The sequence below is a fragment of the Pinus tabuliformis genome, chromosome 1_2 (assembly GCF_031772625.1).
Source record: "Pinus tabuliformis cultivar Carrire ecotype Pingquan chromosome 1_2, CPIR1, whole genome shotgun sequence".
In the NCBI taxonomy this organism is placed as follows: Eukaryota; Viridiplantae; Streptophyta; class Pinopsida; order Pinales; family Pinaceae; genus Pinus; species Pinus tabuliformis.
The window spans coordinates 503017967-503035212 of NC_142298.1; the positions used below are offsets into that span (position 1 = coordinate 503017967).

The 17246-nt window shown below is 40.6% G+C and overlaps 1 protein-coding gene across 1 annotated transcript in view; it reads right to left on the bottom strand.

The window, feature by feature from the left end:
- LOC149206545 (putative LRR receptor-like serine/threonine-protein kinase At1g67720) overlaps window positions 1-17246 on the bottom strand; it is a 233692-nt gene that overhangs the window by 155441 nt on the left and 61005 nt on the right. Inside the window, 2 exon segments of the mRNA XM_089395469.1 lie at window positions 1670-1802; window positions 2035-2540. Coding sequence (XP_089251595.1) covers window positions 1670-1802; window positions 2035-2540 — 639 coding nt within the window.

Here is a 17246-nt window from a genome sequence, read left to right on the forward strand (position 1 = left end):
CAACTTTTTTTTATACCCGATTTTTTGGAAAAAAATCGCGATTTTTTCCATTTTTATCGCGGGCAATCGGGGCAGCGAGGTTTTATAAGGGATGCTAAATGTTCGAAATGCAATTTTTTTTGAAAGAAACATATAAATTTTTGAGTGGGGCAGCTTAATGATCAAGTCTAGGCCCTAGTATTAATATGCTTTTCATGGTAATGTTAAATTCTTAAAGTAAAAGTGACATTCTCCTTAATCTTCATTTTCATCCTTTTATTTTACTTAAATTTTTAACATTACCATGAAATGACTCAAGATGTTTGAGAGTGGTTCCGGCCTCATTGGATTTCATATGGAGAAAGTAGAATTTTAGATTTCATTCAAAATCCAACAGACTTATCAGTTTTTCAGGATTTCAGGATTGGGAGATTGTAATGTTTCCAGGTGACACCACCTGCCCGGGCTACCCCTGCCACCAGTAGAGGACGTGGTCTACCTCCTATAGCTCCTACTTCTAGTTCTTTAGCTTCTAGAGCATAGCAGACTCCACTGCCAACTCCACCAGCACCAGCATCTACATCTAGAGGGAAAGGGAAAGCTGTGGCATTTTCTCACAAGAGGGGCAGAAGAAATCAATAGGATTAGACTTTAGTTATTTTCTTCATTTTATTGTATATGACATTATGACATGATGAGATACATTATTATAATTTTTGTTGATATTTTGAGGCTGAGTTGGGACTCAGGGGTCAGGACTTACTATTCAGGACATGATTCAATGTTATGTGTGATTTTAGCACTAGAAATGATATTAAACATCTTATATATTAGTTCTTTTATCATATTTATGTGTCAATGTATTTATTTTATGTTGTAGATGGTTTAGATATTAAAAAATTTGAAAAAAAATGAATATTTTTGTACCAAACGATTTTTTCCCGATAATTACGATTTTTTCCTCGCGTCGATATTATCCCGATAACGATTAATGCAACATTGGTTGGGAGAAATGATGGTTATTCCCCCCAGGTTCAATTCCCACAACATGATGTGCCTGTATCGAGTAAATCGTTGCAATGGCTTTGAGCCTTGTTACTAAATGGCCTTGAGCCCTGAAGAAAAACTTATCCCTTGCCTACAAGCTGGAGGATGAGGTGCTTTGTTATATGGGGAAAAAATTTACAGCAGTAAAAAGCAGAAATCAAAATTCTGGCATGCAAAAGGATGATATCAGTGTTTTAGCCTTTGTTGAACATAAAACTGGGGTGATAAATAGGATGTTTCCAAATCTTAAGGCCACAATGTTGCAGAACTCCCCAGGTCAAAAATGTTTTCGGTTTTGACTTTGAAAGCTAAAATTCGAATACATATTCCAAATTAGAACATTCTAACCACGGAGCCTACTTCAGTAGTCTGCCCGGAGAGAAAATCAGTCCCCCAATGAGATTAAACACCACTAAGATCCTTTCATGGTTTTGTCTGGTTGATTTTCTTAACAGATTTCTTGATTCAAAGTCTTTAAAAAACAAAAGAAAGAAGTGTCCATGAAATCAGTACGCTGTTAAGTGAAAGTCATCTAATAAGTTGAAAGGTATCTGCAATCGTAGCAGACATGACTAGTATTTTTAAAATATAGTAAAATAAATTGCTGGAGGTATAACATCAGAAGTCATGAAATGCCCATTACACTTTTGTGATTCTAGGTGGTAGATCTGAGCTGCATTCTACCCAATCCCATTGAACCGGAAGACAAGGATCTCCACCTTCATTCGCCCAATCACTCATTGGTGACATAGCTATCAATGCAGCCAAAGCAACAGCTGCAAAATCCAAGAATTGCCAAATTCATTTATTGGGCATGACTCGTAAGATAAACAATTCAACTCATGTGAACATCAAAAATCATATTTTCAGAATAAAAGACAAATACAGACAAGGAAAGAGATTGACTACAATAACAAGCTATAACACAATTGTAACATCTTCACAAAGAAAGACAACTATTGACAAAATTCAAAATGACTATGATGAAGAGCTACCACATGGACTTACCATCATCACTGCTTGTTTTCAAAGCCCTCCGAACATATCTGCCAATCTCAAGTGCATTCAAAATTGGACCACGAGTAGAGTCACTTGTTTTTACAAAAGCAAATGACAGGACAAATGATAATGAAATATTCTTATAGCTTGGCTCATAAAGTGTATAGCTTCCAACATTCTCCTGAATATTAAGTGGTATAGTACTATAAAAAGGCACATATGGCTTCTGCAAGGTAAATTTTCGAATTTCATTTGGACCTAAATCCTCAATCTCAGCAAGGTATGCATAAGCACGAGCATTAGCTGGGAAATCTTCAAGATTTAGCCGATAAGTAAGACTACCAAGAGTACCAACAACTGCAGTTTGCATCACTTTGTTCGGTGGTTGCTCATGTGTGTTTGTAAAAATATTCCTTGTTGTGCTGACTGCCTTTGTTCCCGGGGCCACACCAACAAGATAGTTTGGCTCAATTGCATCTGAGTTCCAGATACGATCATAAGGGTCATCAGGATATCTGTTACAACTAAAGGATTCATTAGTTCATCAGCTTCCAACAGTACACATAAAATAGCAACTTTCTATAATTCTATTTAAGCTCATCCAGAGTGCAAAGTCTATGTGTTTCCTTATTATCTATAACAATATTTCTAGTTCTGAGTCCACAGAAAATATATACAGGCATATGTACATCTTGTTCTTTTAAGACAACTAAAATAACAAACTATAAGTATTATGAGTTGCCATAAACACTGGTCCTAGTAGCCTAAGGATTAGCTCAACAAAATTTTGCTGACATTGTTGGGCATTTGGCTAGCTCCATGCCAGCAGGTGCCCGATTTGAATCCCCATGGGTGAGGTCCACTAGTCTACACTAAAAGGTTTCCTAGGGATGTCATCCACAAATATGAGGAAACATCCTTTGGGTTTCCCCACGAGATTTTCCTTGGGAAAAAAATGATCACTAGTCTATAAAGAACTTGTTACTAAAGAATTGAGATAAAGCTATCATATTTCCAAATATTAGCTACAAAGAAACATACAAAATGTCCAGTACCATGAGTTGATTCACATGCATACACATATAAAGTGACACAAATGTGAGATTCACGAAATTACACCCATGATTTGGAATTATTCAATTTTCAATTAGAGTACTCAGATTCCAGAACACCTATGGATAGTTTGAAACCCCTTTTGTGGTGGAGTGGTTGGCCTAGAGTGAACAAGAAGTAGTACCTTAAAAGCTTCTAGTGGTGAGAGCACGTCAAGCTTAAAGGAATATATAAATATTCTTTTGGTGCTTTTCTTTGCCTTCCCTTGGATACATAAAATCTAAACCAATCTTTTGGAAAGCAGCCCAAGATTCAGCCCTTCACACCATCATCAGTATACAGTATATCAGCCCCAAGGGCACTGCTCAATGAATTCTCTCATCAAAAACTCAAGCTTGATATTGTCCATAATCCAATACTTGAAAAGACCACTCACAGCCTAGGAAGTATTAATGCCATATCAGATAATAAGGAAGAAAAATGTCTTTCTAGGAGAAGGAACAAGTGTCCTTAAAAAATGTTTTAGATATATCTTAAAACCCTTTTGAAAGATGATTGTAACTCAAAAGTTCATTACAAATCTGAATATATTGAAGTCCCACTGATGAAGAATAATTTCTTAGATATATTAGTATTTTATAATCTGTAGGCATTGAAAATTTGAATCAATTGACAACATGGAATAATTCATGGTACGGTTATACCTTAAATTATGTGTTGGTCACAGGTAATCTACTATTAGTAGTAGTGTCAGTTAAACTGTTCTCAATTGAAAAAGGAATTACACAAGCATCTTTAATCTCTCTTTTTGCTTTTGTTCTATCTCTGACTTTCCAAACATAAATAAAATTCTGTGATTCCTGAGCTAGACCAGTGTCTCTTATTCAATCCAACATACTGCAGAAGTCTTTTTTACCTTCTCACCCACCATTCAGAACCCACCCACACCCCTAGCTCCTCTATAACATCCTAAATCAAGTCTGCAATCAAGAATCACTCCAACCCACCTGATGTTATTTTTCCAAATCTACTTGTAAATTGTGTCAAGAAAAGTCAATTCCTCCAATCTTAAGTCCGGAAGTATGGGATAGATCCCCTCAGCTATCCCATCATCAAATTATTTAATGAAGTCATTCGCTCAAGTTTTAAATGAGGATTTCCCATTTCAATCATCTATATACAAGTTAGTTGATGACACAAATTCAGTGAATTAGTGAACCATCGCCAAAGGCAAAACATCTTGAAAGTTATATAGGTCATCTATCATTCTAAGTGAGCAAAACTGTCACGTGTCAAAGCCAAAGGATAAATAGCTTCCATCATGACCACCAAATAATAGACCACGTTGTTAATCTCAGAGCTGTCATCAAGGAATGTATTCATCAATGTTACTGTTGCTTCACTGACTTCAGAAAGGCCTTTAATATAATTCCTCTACATCTTCTTTCTGGCAGACTCAATGTGATTTGGGTCCAAGAAATCATTATCTTAGTTGCAATGAGGCTTTACAAAAATAGGACTGGCCATATCTAAACAACTTGTTAAAATTTCTAGATATTTTTGGATTACTAACATTGTTAAACAGGGGATGTCGCCTTCCACCAAAACTCTCTGGGATGCACATAACAAAAATCCAGAATATCTGGACAACAGTTAACTTCTTTTCTTTTGATCTCCCATGGTATTGTTCTCTTAACTTCCACTCTAGAGTTACAAGGATAGCATAACTCTTTGGCTCTTTTGTGTGAATGAAAAGGTTGGAAGTCAATCTTAGTAACATTATGGCTGTGGTTGTAATACCCCATTTTGATACTATAAATATAAATGTATTGAAATGTTACAATGTAAAAATTATGTTAAAAAGTTTGAGAGGAAGCATCCTAAATTTAAAAAGTGCAGTTGAAGTGCAAAGACCCCATTAAGTTGCCGATGCATCCACATATATTCAAATATATTTTTGTAATGTCCCCAACCGCTTAGGAGATATAAGATGGGTTCCGCTAGCCTAAACAAGTTCCCGTAGACCAAAGCGGGGAAAATTTTAATAAGGGAATATAGTTCGCCTAGGAAAACATTATGTATGCCTAAGGGGTGAAAAGAGGGGCATATTCTAGGCTATGTTGGAATTTCTAAGTTTAACCCGTCAGAAATTCTTCCTGTACTATCTAATTTATTTCTTCCTACTTGTTCAATTACTTAACAAGTTATTTACCATGTAAATACTAAAAATAAATACAAGTACAATATCAACATCTACAGATCATCAATTGAAAGTAAACAAGCACACAAGTGACACCGTTATTTTTGGACTAATGTCCCCAGAAAAACCCAATGCGGGAAAACCAGTGTTGAAATTTGGTACCAGAGGACAGGTGGTTCCCTAAGGCTTTGATCTTTGGCCTATGGAAAAGTGTCCAAAAGAATTTAATTTTTCTCCTAAAGTGACTTTGTAATTTTTTTTATAAAGTTAAATCTAATTTAAAAGTGATTTAAGTGATAAAGTTACTAATTCTAATTTTAAAGTGACTTTTATAAAGTCAATGAAAAATTAGAAAGGAAAAGTGACTTTGGAAATAAATGACTAAGTGGGTCTTTATTAAAGTGGGGTGAATTAAAAAATAAAAAATGACATTTAAATGAGCATTTAATCTCAGCCTTAGATCTCAATCTATTTCAGCCATTGGATTTAGGGATCACCCAAAAGTCACTTGGATCACCCAAAAGTCACTTGAGGTTAGATTAAAGGAGGAAAAGGAGGAAAAGGTCATTCATTCTTTCATGAGCAGATTGGGAGAAGGAGAGCAACAGAGCAAGAGAGATTTCTGAGCAGGGAAGAGAAGGAAACAGCAGCTTGGTACACATTCCAAGGCAGCAGTTGAGCAGATTTGTATAGCTGGTTCAGCACACAATGAAAGGCATATTTTGGCATGATTTTCGAGGAGTGGTTTGCACAAAAATCGAGGAGCTGTTTGCTGATTTTTCTGCACGCAATACGAGGGTCGTACAGCGCATTTATTGCAGGCCGTACAGCACATTTATTGCAGTCCGTACAGCAGCATTTAACGCTGAAAGTGGGCACGAAAATCGAGGAGGCCGTACAGCATTTATTGTTGTCTTGTTTGCTGTAATTTCTAGTTTGCTGTGAGGCATGGGAAAAGAGATAAGTTGTAAATTTGCTTGCTGATTTGTTGCTGAATATTTCTCACTGTAAAAAGGAAATTTTCAGAAATAAAGCAGAGCTCTCAAACTGGTTTTTCCCAAGAGTTGAAGGGGGTTTTTCCAGGGTCAAGTTGACCAAAAATCTCAGTGTTTAAATGTGTTTTAATGGCTGTTTATTACTGTTGATTTTTATTTCTGCAATTTCCAACATTCTGTAAAATTTCCAGAATTTGTGTTTTCAGCAAATTTATTTTTTCTAGCTTGTTAAATGTATGGTTATGGGAAAGGGCATTTAACTATATGGGAGAAACAAGGAGAAACTGAAAACTGGGGTGGGAAATGAGAAATTTCTACATGGTATCAGAGCTTGAGTGCTAAAGGACAGTTTGGGACAGCAAAAGGAAAAATTACAGCTGCTAATTTTTCACTCAAAAAATTCCAGCAAGCTGATTTTTTTCATAAACAGCAGTTTTATCTTTACTACAGCAGTGCTATTTTTCAGTTTTAGGACAGCAGGATGTCATTGGGATTGAGGGTGGAGGATAGGCTGAATGGGCATACAAATTACAGCGTTTGGAAGGAGAGAATGCAGAATATCTTTGACGAGGCAGAGATCTGGGATATCATGGTGCATACCACACAAAACCCTGTTGTTGTGCCCACTGATGCTACTCAGTTGACAGCTTATAATAAAAAGAACAACAAGGGTAAGAGGCTGATTCTAGATGGAATAAAAGACCATTGCATTTCTCATGTGAGAGGAAAGAGCAATGCCCATGAGATGTGGACAGCATTGTCCAATCTTTACCAGAGTACCAATGAGAACCAGAAGATGGTCCTGAATGAGAAGCTGAAGAACATTAAGATGGGTAATGATAGTGCAGCTGGATATCTCACAAAGATTACTAATGTGAGAGATGAGTAGGTAGTGATTGGAGAGGCCATTCCACCCACTGAGTTGGTGCGGATTGCAGTGAATGGCCTCCCCCCATTCATGGTTGAACTTTGCTGATGGGGTTTGTGCACGTGAGACCCTTCCCACATGGGAGAGGTTTTGGGATGATTGCATTCAGACAGAGATCAGGAAAGGTCAGCTTAGGGCAGCCAAGCCAGTTGAGCAGGATGAGTATGTAGCACTGGTGGCAGGAGGCAAGAAAGGCAAAGGGAAGAAGCAGGCTTCCACAAGCAGTGGTGGGGGCAAAGGCAAAGGTAAAGGTAAACAAGGGAACACACAAAAGGACTATTCCAAGGTGAAGTGTTGGAATTGTCAAAAGACGGGACACTATGCAATTGTGTGTCCGGAGAAGAAGAAGAAGAAGGGGAAGAACCAGGACGTGGCAGCTTCAGCAGAGATTGAGGACTTTGCAGGTCGTTTTGACCGAGAGTTTGCGTTCACTACGTGTGAGTCCTCTAGTGCAGGATCACCTGCCACACAGGTTCAGAGGGAGCATGCTTTTCCCTCGATTAGCGGAGCATCTTCAGGTATCTGGTATGTGGACAGTGGGGCTTCACGTCACATGACAGGAGTCTGTGAGTACTTCTCAGAGCTTTCAGAGAGTGGCACTGATATAGAGGTAGTACTCGGTGATGATAGAGTTGTTAGAGCAGTCGGGGTGGGGACACTGACATTTCAGAGGGAGTCCAAACCTCCCTTGAAAGTGTCAGATGTTCTTTATGTGCTAGGGATGAGAAAGAACCTCATATCCGTCTCAGCTTTGGAGGACAGAGGATATGAGGTACTGTTCAGGGGAGGACAGGTGTTGATGTATCCCAGGGGCACTCCAACTGATTCAGCTAGAGTGATAGGTGTACGCCATGCAAAGGTGTACAAGTTTGCATTCCAGCCCCTTTTGGCATTGAGCAGTAGTACCGACAGCAGAGCTAGCAATTCTGAACTATGTGAGATTTGGCACCACAGGATGGGACATATGTATCATGGAGCCTTGAGGACATTTCGGGAGATCACTACAGGTGTGCCAGATTTCAGTACTAATCACTTTGATACTTGCAGAGGTTGTGCGATGGGCAAGTTTGCCAAATCCCCTTTTCCCAGCAGTGACAGCAGAGCGACTGGGATACTTGATTTGATTCATTTCGATGTGAGCGGTCAGATGTCTCATGTTTCCTTGAGTGGATATGATTACTATGTTTTATTCATTGATGATCACTCTAGGAGGACCTAGATTTATTTCTTGAAGACCAAGAGTGAGGTCTTCAAGTGGTTTCAGGAGTTCAGAGCTCTTGCGGAGACACAGACAGGTCGGAAGATCAAGTCCCTGAGGTCGGACAATGGAGGAGAGTACACCCTTGGAGAGTTTGTTGATTATTGTGCGAAGGCAGGCATTAGGAGGGAGTTCACTGTTCCTTACAACCCCCAGCAGAACGGGGTTGCGGAGAGGAAGAACAGATCCATCATAGGGGCTGCCAAAGCCATGTGACATGATCAGGGGTTGCCATTGTTCTTGTGGGCAGAGGCCTGCAACACAGCTGTTTACTTGCAGAACAGGAGTCCGCATCGTGCCTTGGGGCACATGACTCCGGAGGAGGCTTTCTCTAGGAAGAAGCCTGATATTGGTCATCTTCGTATCTTTGGATGCATTACATACTCCTATATACCCAAGGAGAAGAGGACCAAACTAGAGCCCCCGCAGAGAAGGGTATCTTTGTGGGCTATAGTGAGACCTCAAAGGCCTTTCAGATTTACATTCTTGCATAGAGGAGAGTCGTTGTCAGACGGGATGTGAAGTTTGAGGAGGACAGGGCCTTTAGGAGGTCATGGGAGTTAGAGTATTTGGATCAGCCAGACCCTCACCAGCAGTTGAGTCAGTCGCAGGGATCCAGTGGGCAGGGATCAGGAGGATCTGAGGTACATCTATGAGGATGTCAAGTCCGTCAGTGAGCAGTGGCTTGCCGAGCCAGAGGGGTGGTGCTTCGGGCAGCATGCAGAGCAGTTTACAGAGCAGTTCACTATGGAATCCACTGATGGACAGTTCACACGATACCTCAGCTTCTACAGGTTCAGGTGCAGGTAGGAGGACAGCAGACAGACAGTCAGGAGTTCAGGCTCCTGATGATGATGAGGAGGAGGAGTTTCATTCTCCGGTGGGAGAAGTGCGCTCAGGGAAGAGGAAGCCCAAGTGGCTTCAGGACACCTTGAGAGATGCCTCATCTGTTGCTGAGCCGAAGAGGCCGGTCAGAGAGAGTAGACCACCTGAGAGGTTTTGTAGCTATATGGCGATGGTTACCAGCATCCTTGACTCTGAGCCTTCTAGCTATGAGGAGGTAGCTAGCCAGCAGGTCTGGAGAGAGGCCATGCAGGAGGAGTATTCTTCTATCATGAAGAATGATGTTTGGGAGGTGGTGCCGAGGCCTGAGGGCAAATCCGTGGTTACTTCCAGATGGCTTTACAAGGTAAAGCATGCTGCAGATGGCAACATTGAGAAATTCAAAGCAAGGTTTGTGGCTAGAGGGTTCTCCCAGGTAGAGGGAGTTGATTATGAGGAGACCTTCGCTCCCATGGCTCGATATACTTCGATCCGCTCCATTATATTGATAGCAGCAGAGATGGGTTGGAAGATCCACCAGATGGATGTGAAGACCGCATTTCTCAATGGCTTCATACAGGAGGAGGTGTACATTGAGCAGCCACAGGGCTTTGAGGTGCATGGGAAGAAGTCCCATGTGTGTAGACTGAAGAAGGCCCTTTATGGCCTGAAGCAAGCTCCCAGAGCTTGGTACTCCAGGATAGATACATATTTGCAGGGGATGGGTTTCACAAAGAGTGAGGCAGATCCGAACCTTTACTTTATTGTGATTGGTGAGGAGCCTCTCATTCGGGTGCTGTATGTGGATGACTTGGTCATTACAGGTGCAGAGAGACTCATAGAGCACTGCAAGAGAGATCCTGCGACGGAGTTTGAGATGAAGGACATCGGCTTGATGCATTACTTTTTGGGCTTGGAGGTGTGGCAGGAGGAGGGGCATTTCTTCCTGGGGCATGGGAAGTATATTGTGGACATCCTTAGCAGATTCCACATGGAGGATTGTAGACCCATGTCGACACCGATGATCACCAACTGGAAGAAGCTTCATGCTTCGGATTCCGAGTTGGTGGATCCCACATTGTACAGGCAGCTGATTGGTTCCTTGATGTATTTGGTCAACACTAGACCAGATATCTGTTTTGCAGTCAACACGATGAGTCAGTTTATGTGTGAGCCTAGGAAGGTTCACTGGGTGGCTGCAAAACACATTTTGCGGTACTTGCAGGGGACAGTGGATTATGGTCTGGACTACAGGCAGGGAGATGGAGTGAGATTGGCAGGATACACTGATTCTGATTGGGCAGGCTGTGCTTTTGATAGGAAGAGCACTTCAGGGTGTTGTTTTGGGTTGGGTTCAGCAGTAGTGTCATGGTTCAGCCGGAAGCAGCAGTTAGTAGCACTGAGTTCAGCGGAAGCAGAGTATATGGCAGCCAGTCTAACTAGTTGTGAGGCCATCTGGCTTCGCAAGATGTTGTTTGGCTTACTTGGTCAACCGTTGAGACCTTAAGTGATTTACTGTGATAATCAGAGTTGCATTAAACTCACGGAGAATCCAGTATTTCATGACAGGTCAAAGCATATCGGGATCAGATATCATTTCATCAGAGACTATGTTCAGAAGGGAGCTGTGAAGCTTGAGTATATTTCCACTGATGAGCAGGTTGCAGATATTCTTACCAAAGCCTTACCACGGGGCAAGCATGTCTACTTCAGAGACAAGATGGGTGTGGTGAGGAACACCTTCCTCGGTAAGAGGGAGTGTTGAAATTTGGTACCAGAGGACAGGTGGTTCCCTAAGGCTTTGATCTTTGGCCTAGGGAAAAGTGTCCAAAAGAATTTAATTTTTCTCCTAAAGTGACTTTGTAATTTTTTTTTATAAAGTTAAATCTAATTTAAAAGTGACTTTAAGTGATAAAGTTACTAAGTCTAATTTTAAAGTGACTTTTATAAAGTCAATGAAAAATTAGAAAGGAAAAGTGACTTTGGAAATAAATGACTAAGTGGGTCTTTATTAAAGTGGGGTGAATTAAAAAATAAAAAGTGAGATTTAAATGAGCATTTAATCTCAGCCTTAGATCTCAATCTATTTCAGCCATTGGATTTAGGGATCACCCAAAAGTCACTTGGGGTTAGATTAAAGGAGGAAAAGGTCATTCATTCTTTCATGAGCAGATTGGGAGAAGGAGAGCAAGAGAGATTTCTGAGCAGGGAGGAGAAGGAGACAGCAGCTTGGCACACATTCCAAGGCAGCAGTTGAGCATATTTGTACAGCTGGTTCAGCACAATGAAAGGCAGATTTTGGCACGATTTTCGAGAAGTGGTTTGCACAAAAATCGAGCAGTTTGCTGATTTTTCTGCACACAAAACGAGGGCCGTACAGTGCATTTATTGCAGGCCGTACAACGCATTTATTGCAATCCATACAGCAGCATTTAATGCTGAAAGTGGACATGAAAATCGAGGAGGCCATACAGCATTTATTGTTGTCCCGTTTGCTGTAATTTCTAATTTGCTGTGAGGCATGGGAAAAGAGATAAGTTGTAAATTTGCTTGCTGATTTTTTGCTGAATATTTCTCACTGTAAAAAGGCAATTTTCAGCAATAAAGAAGAGCTCTCAAACTGGTTTTCCCCAAGAGTTGTAAGGGGTTTTTCCAGGATCAAGTTGACCAAAAATCTCAGTGTTTAAATGTGTTTTAATGGCTGTATATTACTGCTGATTTTTATTTCTGCAATTTTCAGCATTCTGTAAAATTTCCAGAATTTGTGTTTTCAGAAAATTTATTTTTTCCAGCTTGTTAAATGTATGGTTATGGGAAAGGGCATTTAACTATATGGGTGAAATAAGGAGAAACTGAAAACCAGGGTGGTAAATGAGAAATTTCTACAACCAGTGCAGCTATTCAGAGAGTTTTATTATTATGCAGTTTTCATAATACAACCAGGGTGCCAGAAATGGCTCACCCAACAGAAAATGCCCTCGGCAGAAGTACTTCTCACTCAGAGATAGATATTCTGGTTGATAAATCACCGGATGAACGATCCCATAGCAACAATTGCAGTTTTTGTTGCTCTGCGTCACTCTGATAAGGACTACGTCACCCTATCTAGCTCACCAGCTCCTAGTCTGTCCCACGAAATCCTCCCAGCGCTACCTCTAGGCCCTGCGTCAGCTCTACTAGCCTCTGCATCAGCTTCTGGAGCCTCTGCATCAGCCCTGGACCCTCTACGTCTCACATGCTAGCCTCTCTGGCTCTGCGCAACCCCTGGCTGCCTCTATGTCAACCTCTCTGGGCTCTGCACTACCTCTCTGCTATGTATTCGCTGCCCCTCGACTGCAACTCAGATCACTTGTTTGATTTTCTCAGCAAACCTCACCTCAGGAAAATCGAACGGATTGATCAATTTGGTGTGTTCTCCAACTGATCCGCGAGCCTCCTCTTATACTTTTCTCGTTGGTCCATCAACGGCCAAGATTAAATCTCTAATCAATGGCTAAGATTAGATTTGGCTTGATCCATGACTTTTGGACTCTTCAAACCCAGTTTTATATTAATACCCATTAATATTTTATTTTTCCTAAGTTTAGAGTTAGGAACTCCATTAAAAATATTAATTATTTTAATATCTCCCAAACCAGTTAGAATTTGCCCAAACCATTTCTAGGTCTTGGAGATCTCATGTGCTTTAGCCTCTCCACCAACTTTCATGGCTAGAGCACATCCGATGCTACCCCAAATCAACAGGCTAATAAATAATCACTTTCATTTTATAAAGTGAAAAAGTTCCTAACGTGACTTAATAATATTAAAAGGATAAAATAGCAGCCAAAGTGGCCACTCAATTATAAAAGGAGCAAAATTGAGGAGTCTCTCCTTATTCTAACACTTGCATTTTGAGAAAAAGAGCTCTTAGAGAGTTTTTGAGAGAAGTTGAGGGTTTGAAGAACCCTACCCGCCATTGCTAGCTTTGCCGTTGAAACTATACACCCTAGTAGGTCCAAAGAGTGAAATCACTCGGATTTCACCATTGTGCTATCAAGGAGAAGAAGATGTGTTGAGGTTAAAGGAGGAAAAAGAGGTGTTAACAGTTGATTTTAACATCTAATTTAGTGTGATCTATATATATCTTGTTTCAAGTAGAAGATCTAAGCCAAATTTGGAGCCAAATTCCCTACTGAAGCAAGGCTGAGTTCCCTCCTGTTACTGCTGGACATATAAATTATTATAAGGCTGAGTATTGAAGAAAAGAGGGTAGATGAGTTCTGGGGTCAAGTTCCTCACTTTAGCACGAATTTTACTCCTGGATGGACGAGTTATTAACTGTATAGAGGGGATGAGTTCTCTCCCTAACTTGCTGGTCAAGTTATTCATGGTTTGGTCTATATCATGGCTTGAAGAGAAACGAGTTAACAGTGCATTAGAGCCGAGTCACTCACCCTATCTCTAGACTGAGTTCAAGTGCTGAGTGGGTCGAGTTTCATACCAAATGAAAACTTTGCCTAGAATCCATTACTATCCTTTGATAGGACAAACAAAGTTCTTAATAGTATCCATTCGCCCACATCATCAACTCTATTTTTAGATTAAATGATTGTAATTGCATATCTAACGGATGTTTTTAAAGAGCAGTCACTTACGGACAGTGATTTGTCTGGAAAGAGCTTGACAGGTGAAATCCCTTCAGAAATTGCTAAATTGACCAGCTTAGTTGAACTGTAAGTTCCTTCTTTTCAGCACTATCCAATTCTAGTTCTTATTTTAATAAAACGATAACTTAGCCAAAGAAACTAATGACTTTTTAATATTTATGGTTATTCTGTAAAGTTGTCTCCCATAATCAATTCCATGATTTTTGCTGATCTTGTCAGGCAGCTAAGTAATAACTCGTTGACTGGACATATTCCTGACCTAAGTGCTCTTTCCAAGTTGATTGTCCTGTAAGATCAAGTGTTATTAGCAACAATTAAGACCCAAAAAATTCTAAAATTTTTCTGTCTTTCGTTTTTCATTTTAAAATTTTCAGGTTGGTTTTAGAAGACCTCTAACAATTTCCTTATTCATGTACTGCAGGCATCTTGAAAACAATAAGTTAAAGGGAACATTACCTTCTTTTCTTGCTAGTTTACCAAGACTACAGGAACTATATGCCATTGACCCAAATTTCTACCAGTTATAGTCTTGCATTGACTTTTAAGAATTAACTAATTCTAACAGAGATACAAGCCATGAAATGATCTTCTGAGATAAAATACTATTTTAATGCTCCTAGACAATGGATCAAATTAGAGAAGATGCCTAATTGTAACAAATGCTTCTCCTGAGAGTACTATAAAAAAATTCTGAATTTCATCGCTGTCATTGCAGGTATGTGTAGAACAATCAGCTAAGTGGACGAATACCCAAGGCTTTATTTAAAAAGAAAATGATTTCTGGTGAGTAAAGATCTTCAGATTAGTGGTGAATTAAATTCCACAAGGGAGGCTTCTGTATAAATATCACCTAAGGATATTCAATAAAGGACTTAAAGTGATGCAAGGTTTATTGATTTGAGGCCAGGTATTGGCAGAGCCTAGAAAGGCTAAGATAAGATTTACCAAGTCCTAGTACACTTTCCTCAGACCCTTTGGATATATTAACTGAATCGACCCTCACTCCCGCTGAATAAGTTAAACAAATGAAAACTTGTTAAAATTGGCAACTAGGGTCAAACTCCATGTGGGTCATCTTATTAATGGCATCTGATATTTTTCTTGGATTCCTCTCATAGAGAGGTGTAGGATTGATCTAAAGATCATCCGATTCCGATAAGTATTCATGGAGATATGAATTTATTTGTGTTATGGGACAATTCGTCAAGGTCGGCCAGCAACCAAATAAACCCCACATGTGCTCAACGTTTTAGTATAAATAGAGGTGCCTTGAAAGTCATTTGGACACACTCACTTGGGATCTCTTCCTCTCTACTTGTCTTTGGGTTTTGGTGGGAGGAGAGATCCTAAGGGACAACGCTGCCCTAATGGAGAAAGGTTCTACGCTATCATAGGAGATGCCCTAGAAGGCTCTATGCTATCATGGAGGACAGCCCTTATCTCAGCCACAAGGAAGCCCTAACACTGCCCTATGGAGAAGTACGCAGTCAAGAAGGGCAGCAACGTAAGCCCTCTAATGCAGCCATGGTAGAAGCCTAAGTACCCTACGTGGAGGAGAAAGAGTCCACCTACAGCAGCCCTAATCCCTAGCCGCAGCAAGAAAGGGAGATTCTAAGACAGCGTGAAGGAGGCTGAGTTCATCAATGGAGGCCAAGTTAACTGCTGGAGATGTAGTGACCAATGTCACCAGACTCGGAATCGGCAATAAATCGGCAAGGCAAAAGAGCGAAGAGTTTTAATCGGATCGGGGAAAAATCGGGAAAAAATCTATGAATTCAATAATTTAAGATATACACATATTGAATTTAAAAAAAAAAATCATTGATATCAATAAAGCCATGTCCAAACAATGCATAATATCAATAGATGTCCAAAATATCATGAATGAATAACTATCTCATATATGTTATGAGTCCAAACATGATCCAAAGTATTAGGTCTTGACTCCTAACTTGTGACTACATCGAACCAGAAGCATCTGCTTCTAAAAGTTTATAAAATACTGCATACTAATCAGTAAAAAAACAGTAACTAAAATCTCTTGATTGCTGCTAAAATGATATGATAATGGTTTGCTACCGAAATCTCTGACCAAGCACATGTTGAAGCTACAATGGAGCACACTGCACACTGCGCCTCTATTACGCTACGACTCTATTACGTGGAGTAAATTGAAACTGAAACCATGCCTCTATTACCTTCACGACGTATGAGTTGTAGGCCTGAGCAAGTGAGAAAAGTCAATTACAGACCGACTTTTAATTTTTAACGTAACTAAACTACACAACGAAAAATGCGGGAACCCTAAAAGTTAAAACCCGTGCCCCTCAAGATGAGGGCTGAAAATCACCTCAGTCGCCTAAATCGCAATTAATCAGTGAGTCGCAAGTGAAACCCGCGTTGACCACGAGTCAAACACAGTCAACGCGAGTTTGACTCACCCATAGTTGAATCGGATCGTTTGGGGGAAGAGCAGAGTTTGACTCGTGATTAATCACGAGTGATCGGAGATTCATGTTTCACTGGTAGTGACACTTTGGTGGAGGCCGAGAGACTGTCATGGATGTCACAGGCTGTCTAGAGGGCTGAAGGCATAGTTTTATGGGGCTATAACCCTTGGAAAGGGCTACCACAGCAAGGCATAGGCTTGCTGTAGCAAGCCGCAGTCCCTATCACACCTACAGGTCTATGTTAGCAAGGCGTAAGACCTACTGGGGTATGGCAAGCCAACGTGGGATGTAGGAGTGTTGAAGAAGGGTGACCGTAGCCTTGGTAGGGATGTTGCAGCTGATGCGTGAAGGCTGGTAGGACTGTCATTGATGCCCTAACCAGTCCATGACCACATTGTGAAGGCTGTCCAAATTGTTGTCCAGCAATGCAGCAAACAGCAGCATGATATGATATGATGTGACAGCATTGTGGTGAATGTTGTAGCATGATGATGGGTATAGTGATGAAGTGTATCACAGCACAATGGTGAGGTGCAGCAGTATGATATGTTGCAGCAGCATGATGTATGCAACTGCAAGTTCATAGTGCTGCAATAGTATAGCACATTGGGACAGCAGTATGGTACTTGGTGCAGCAAGTACACAAAGCAGCTATGGTGCAGCAAGCACATGGGTGACAGCATGGTGTAGCAATGGCACAAGGTACAATTGTGCTAAACACTGGGACAGCAGTGACAGCATGGTGCAGCAGTGGCACAAAGTACAACATTGCCAAACACTGGGATAGTAGTGCAACATAAGGTGCAGCAGTATGATGTGTACAGCATGGTCATAAGGTCTAGCATTGTGATGATGGGTGCAGCATG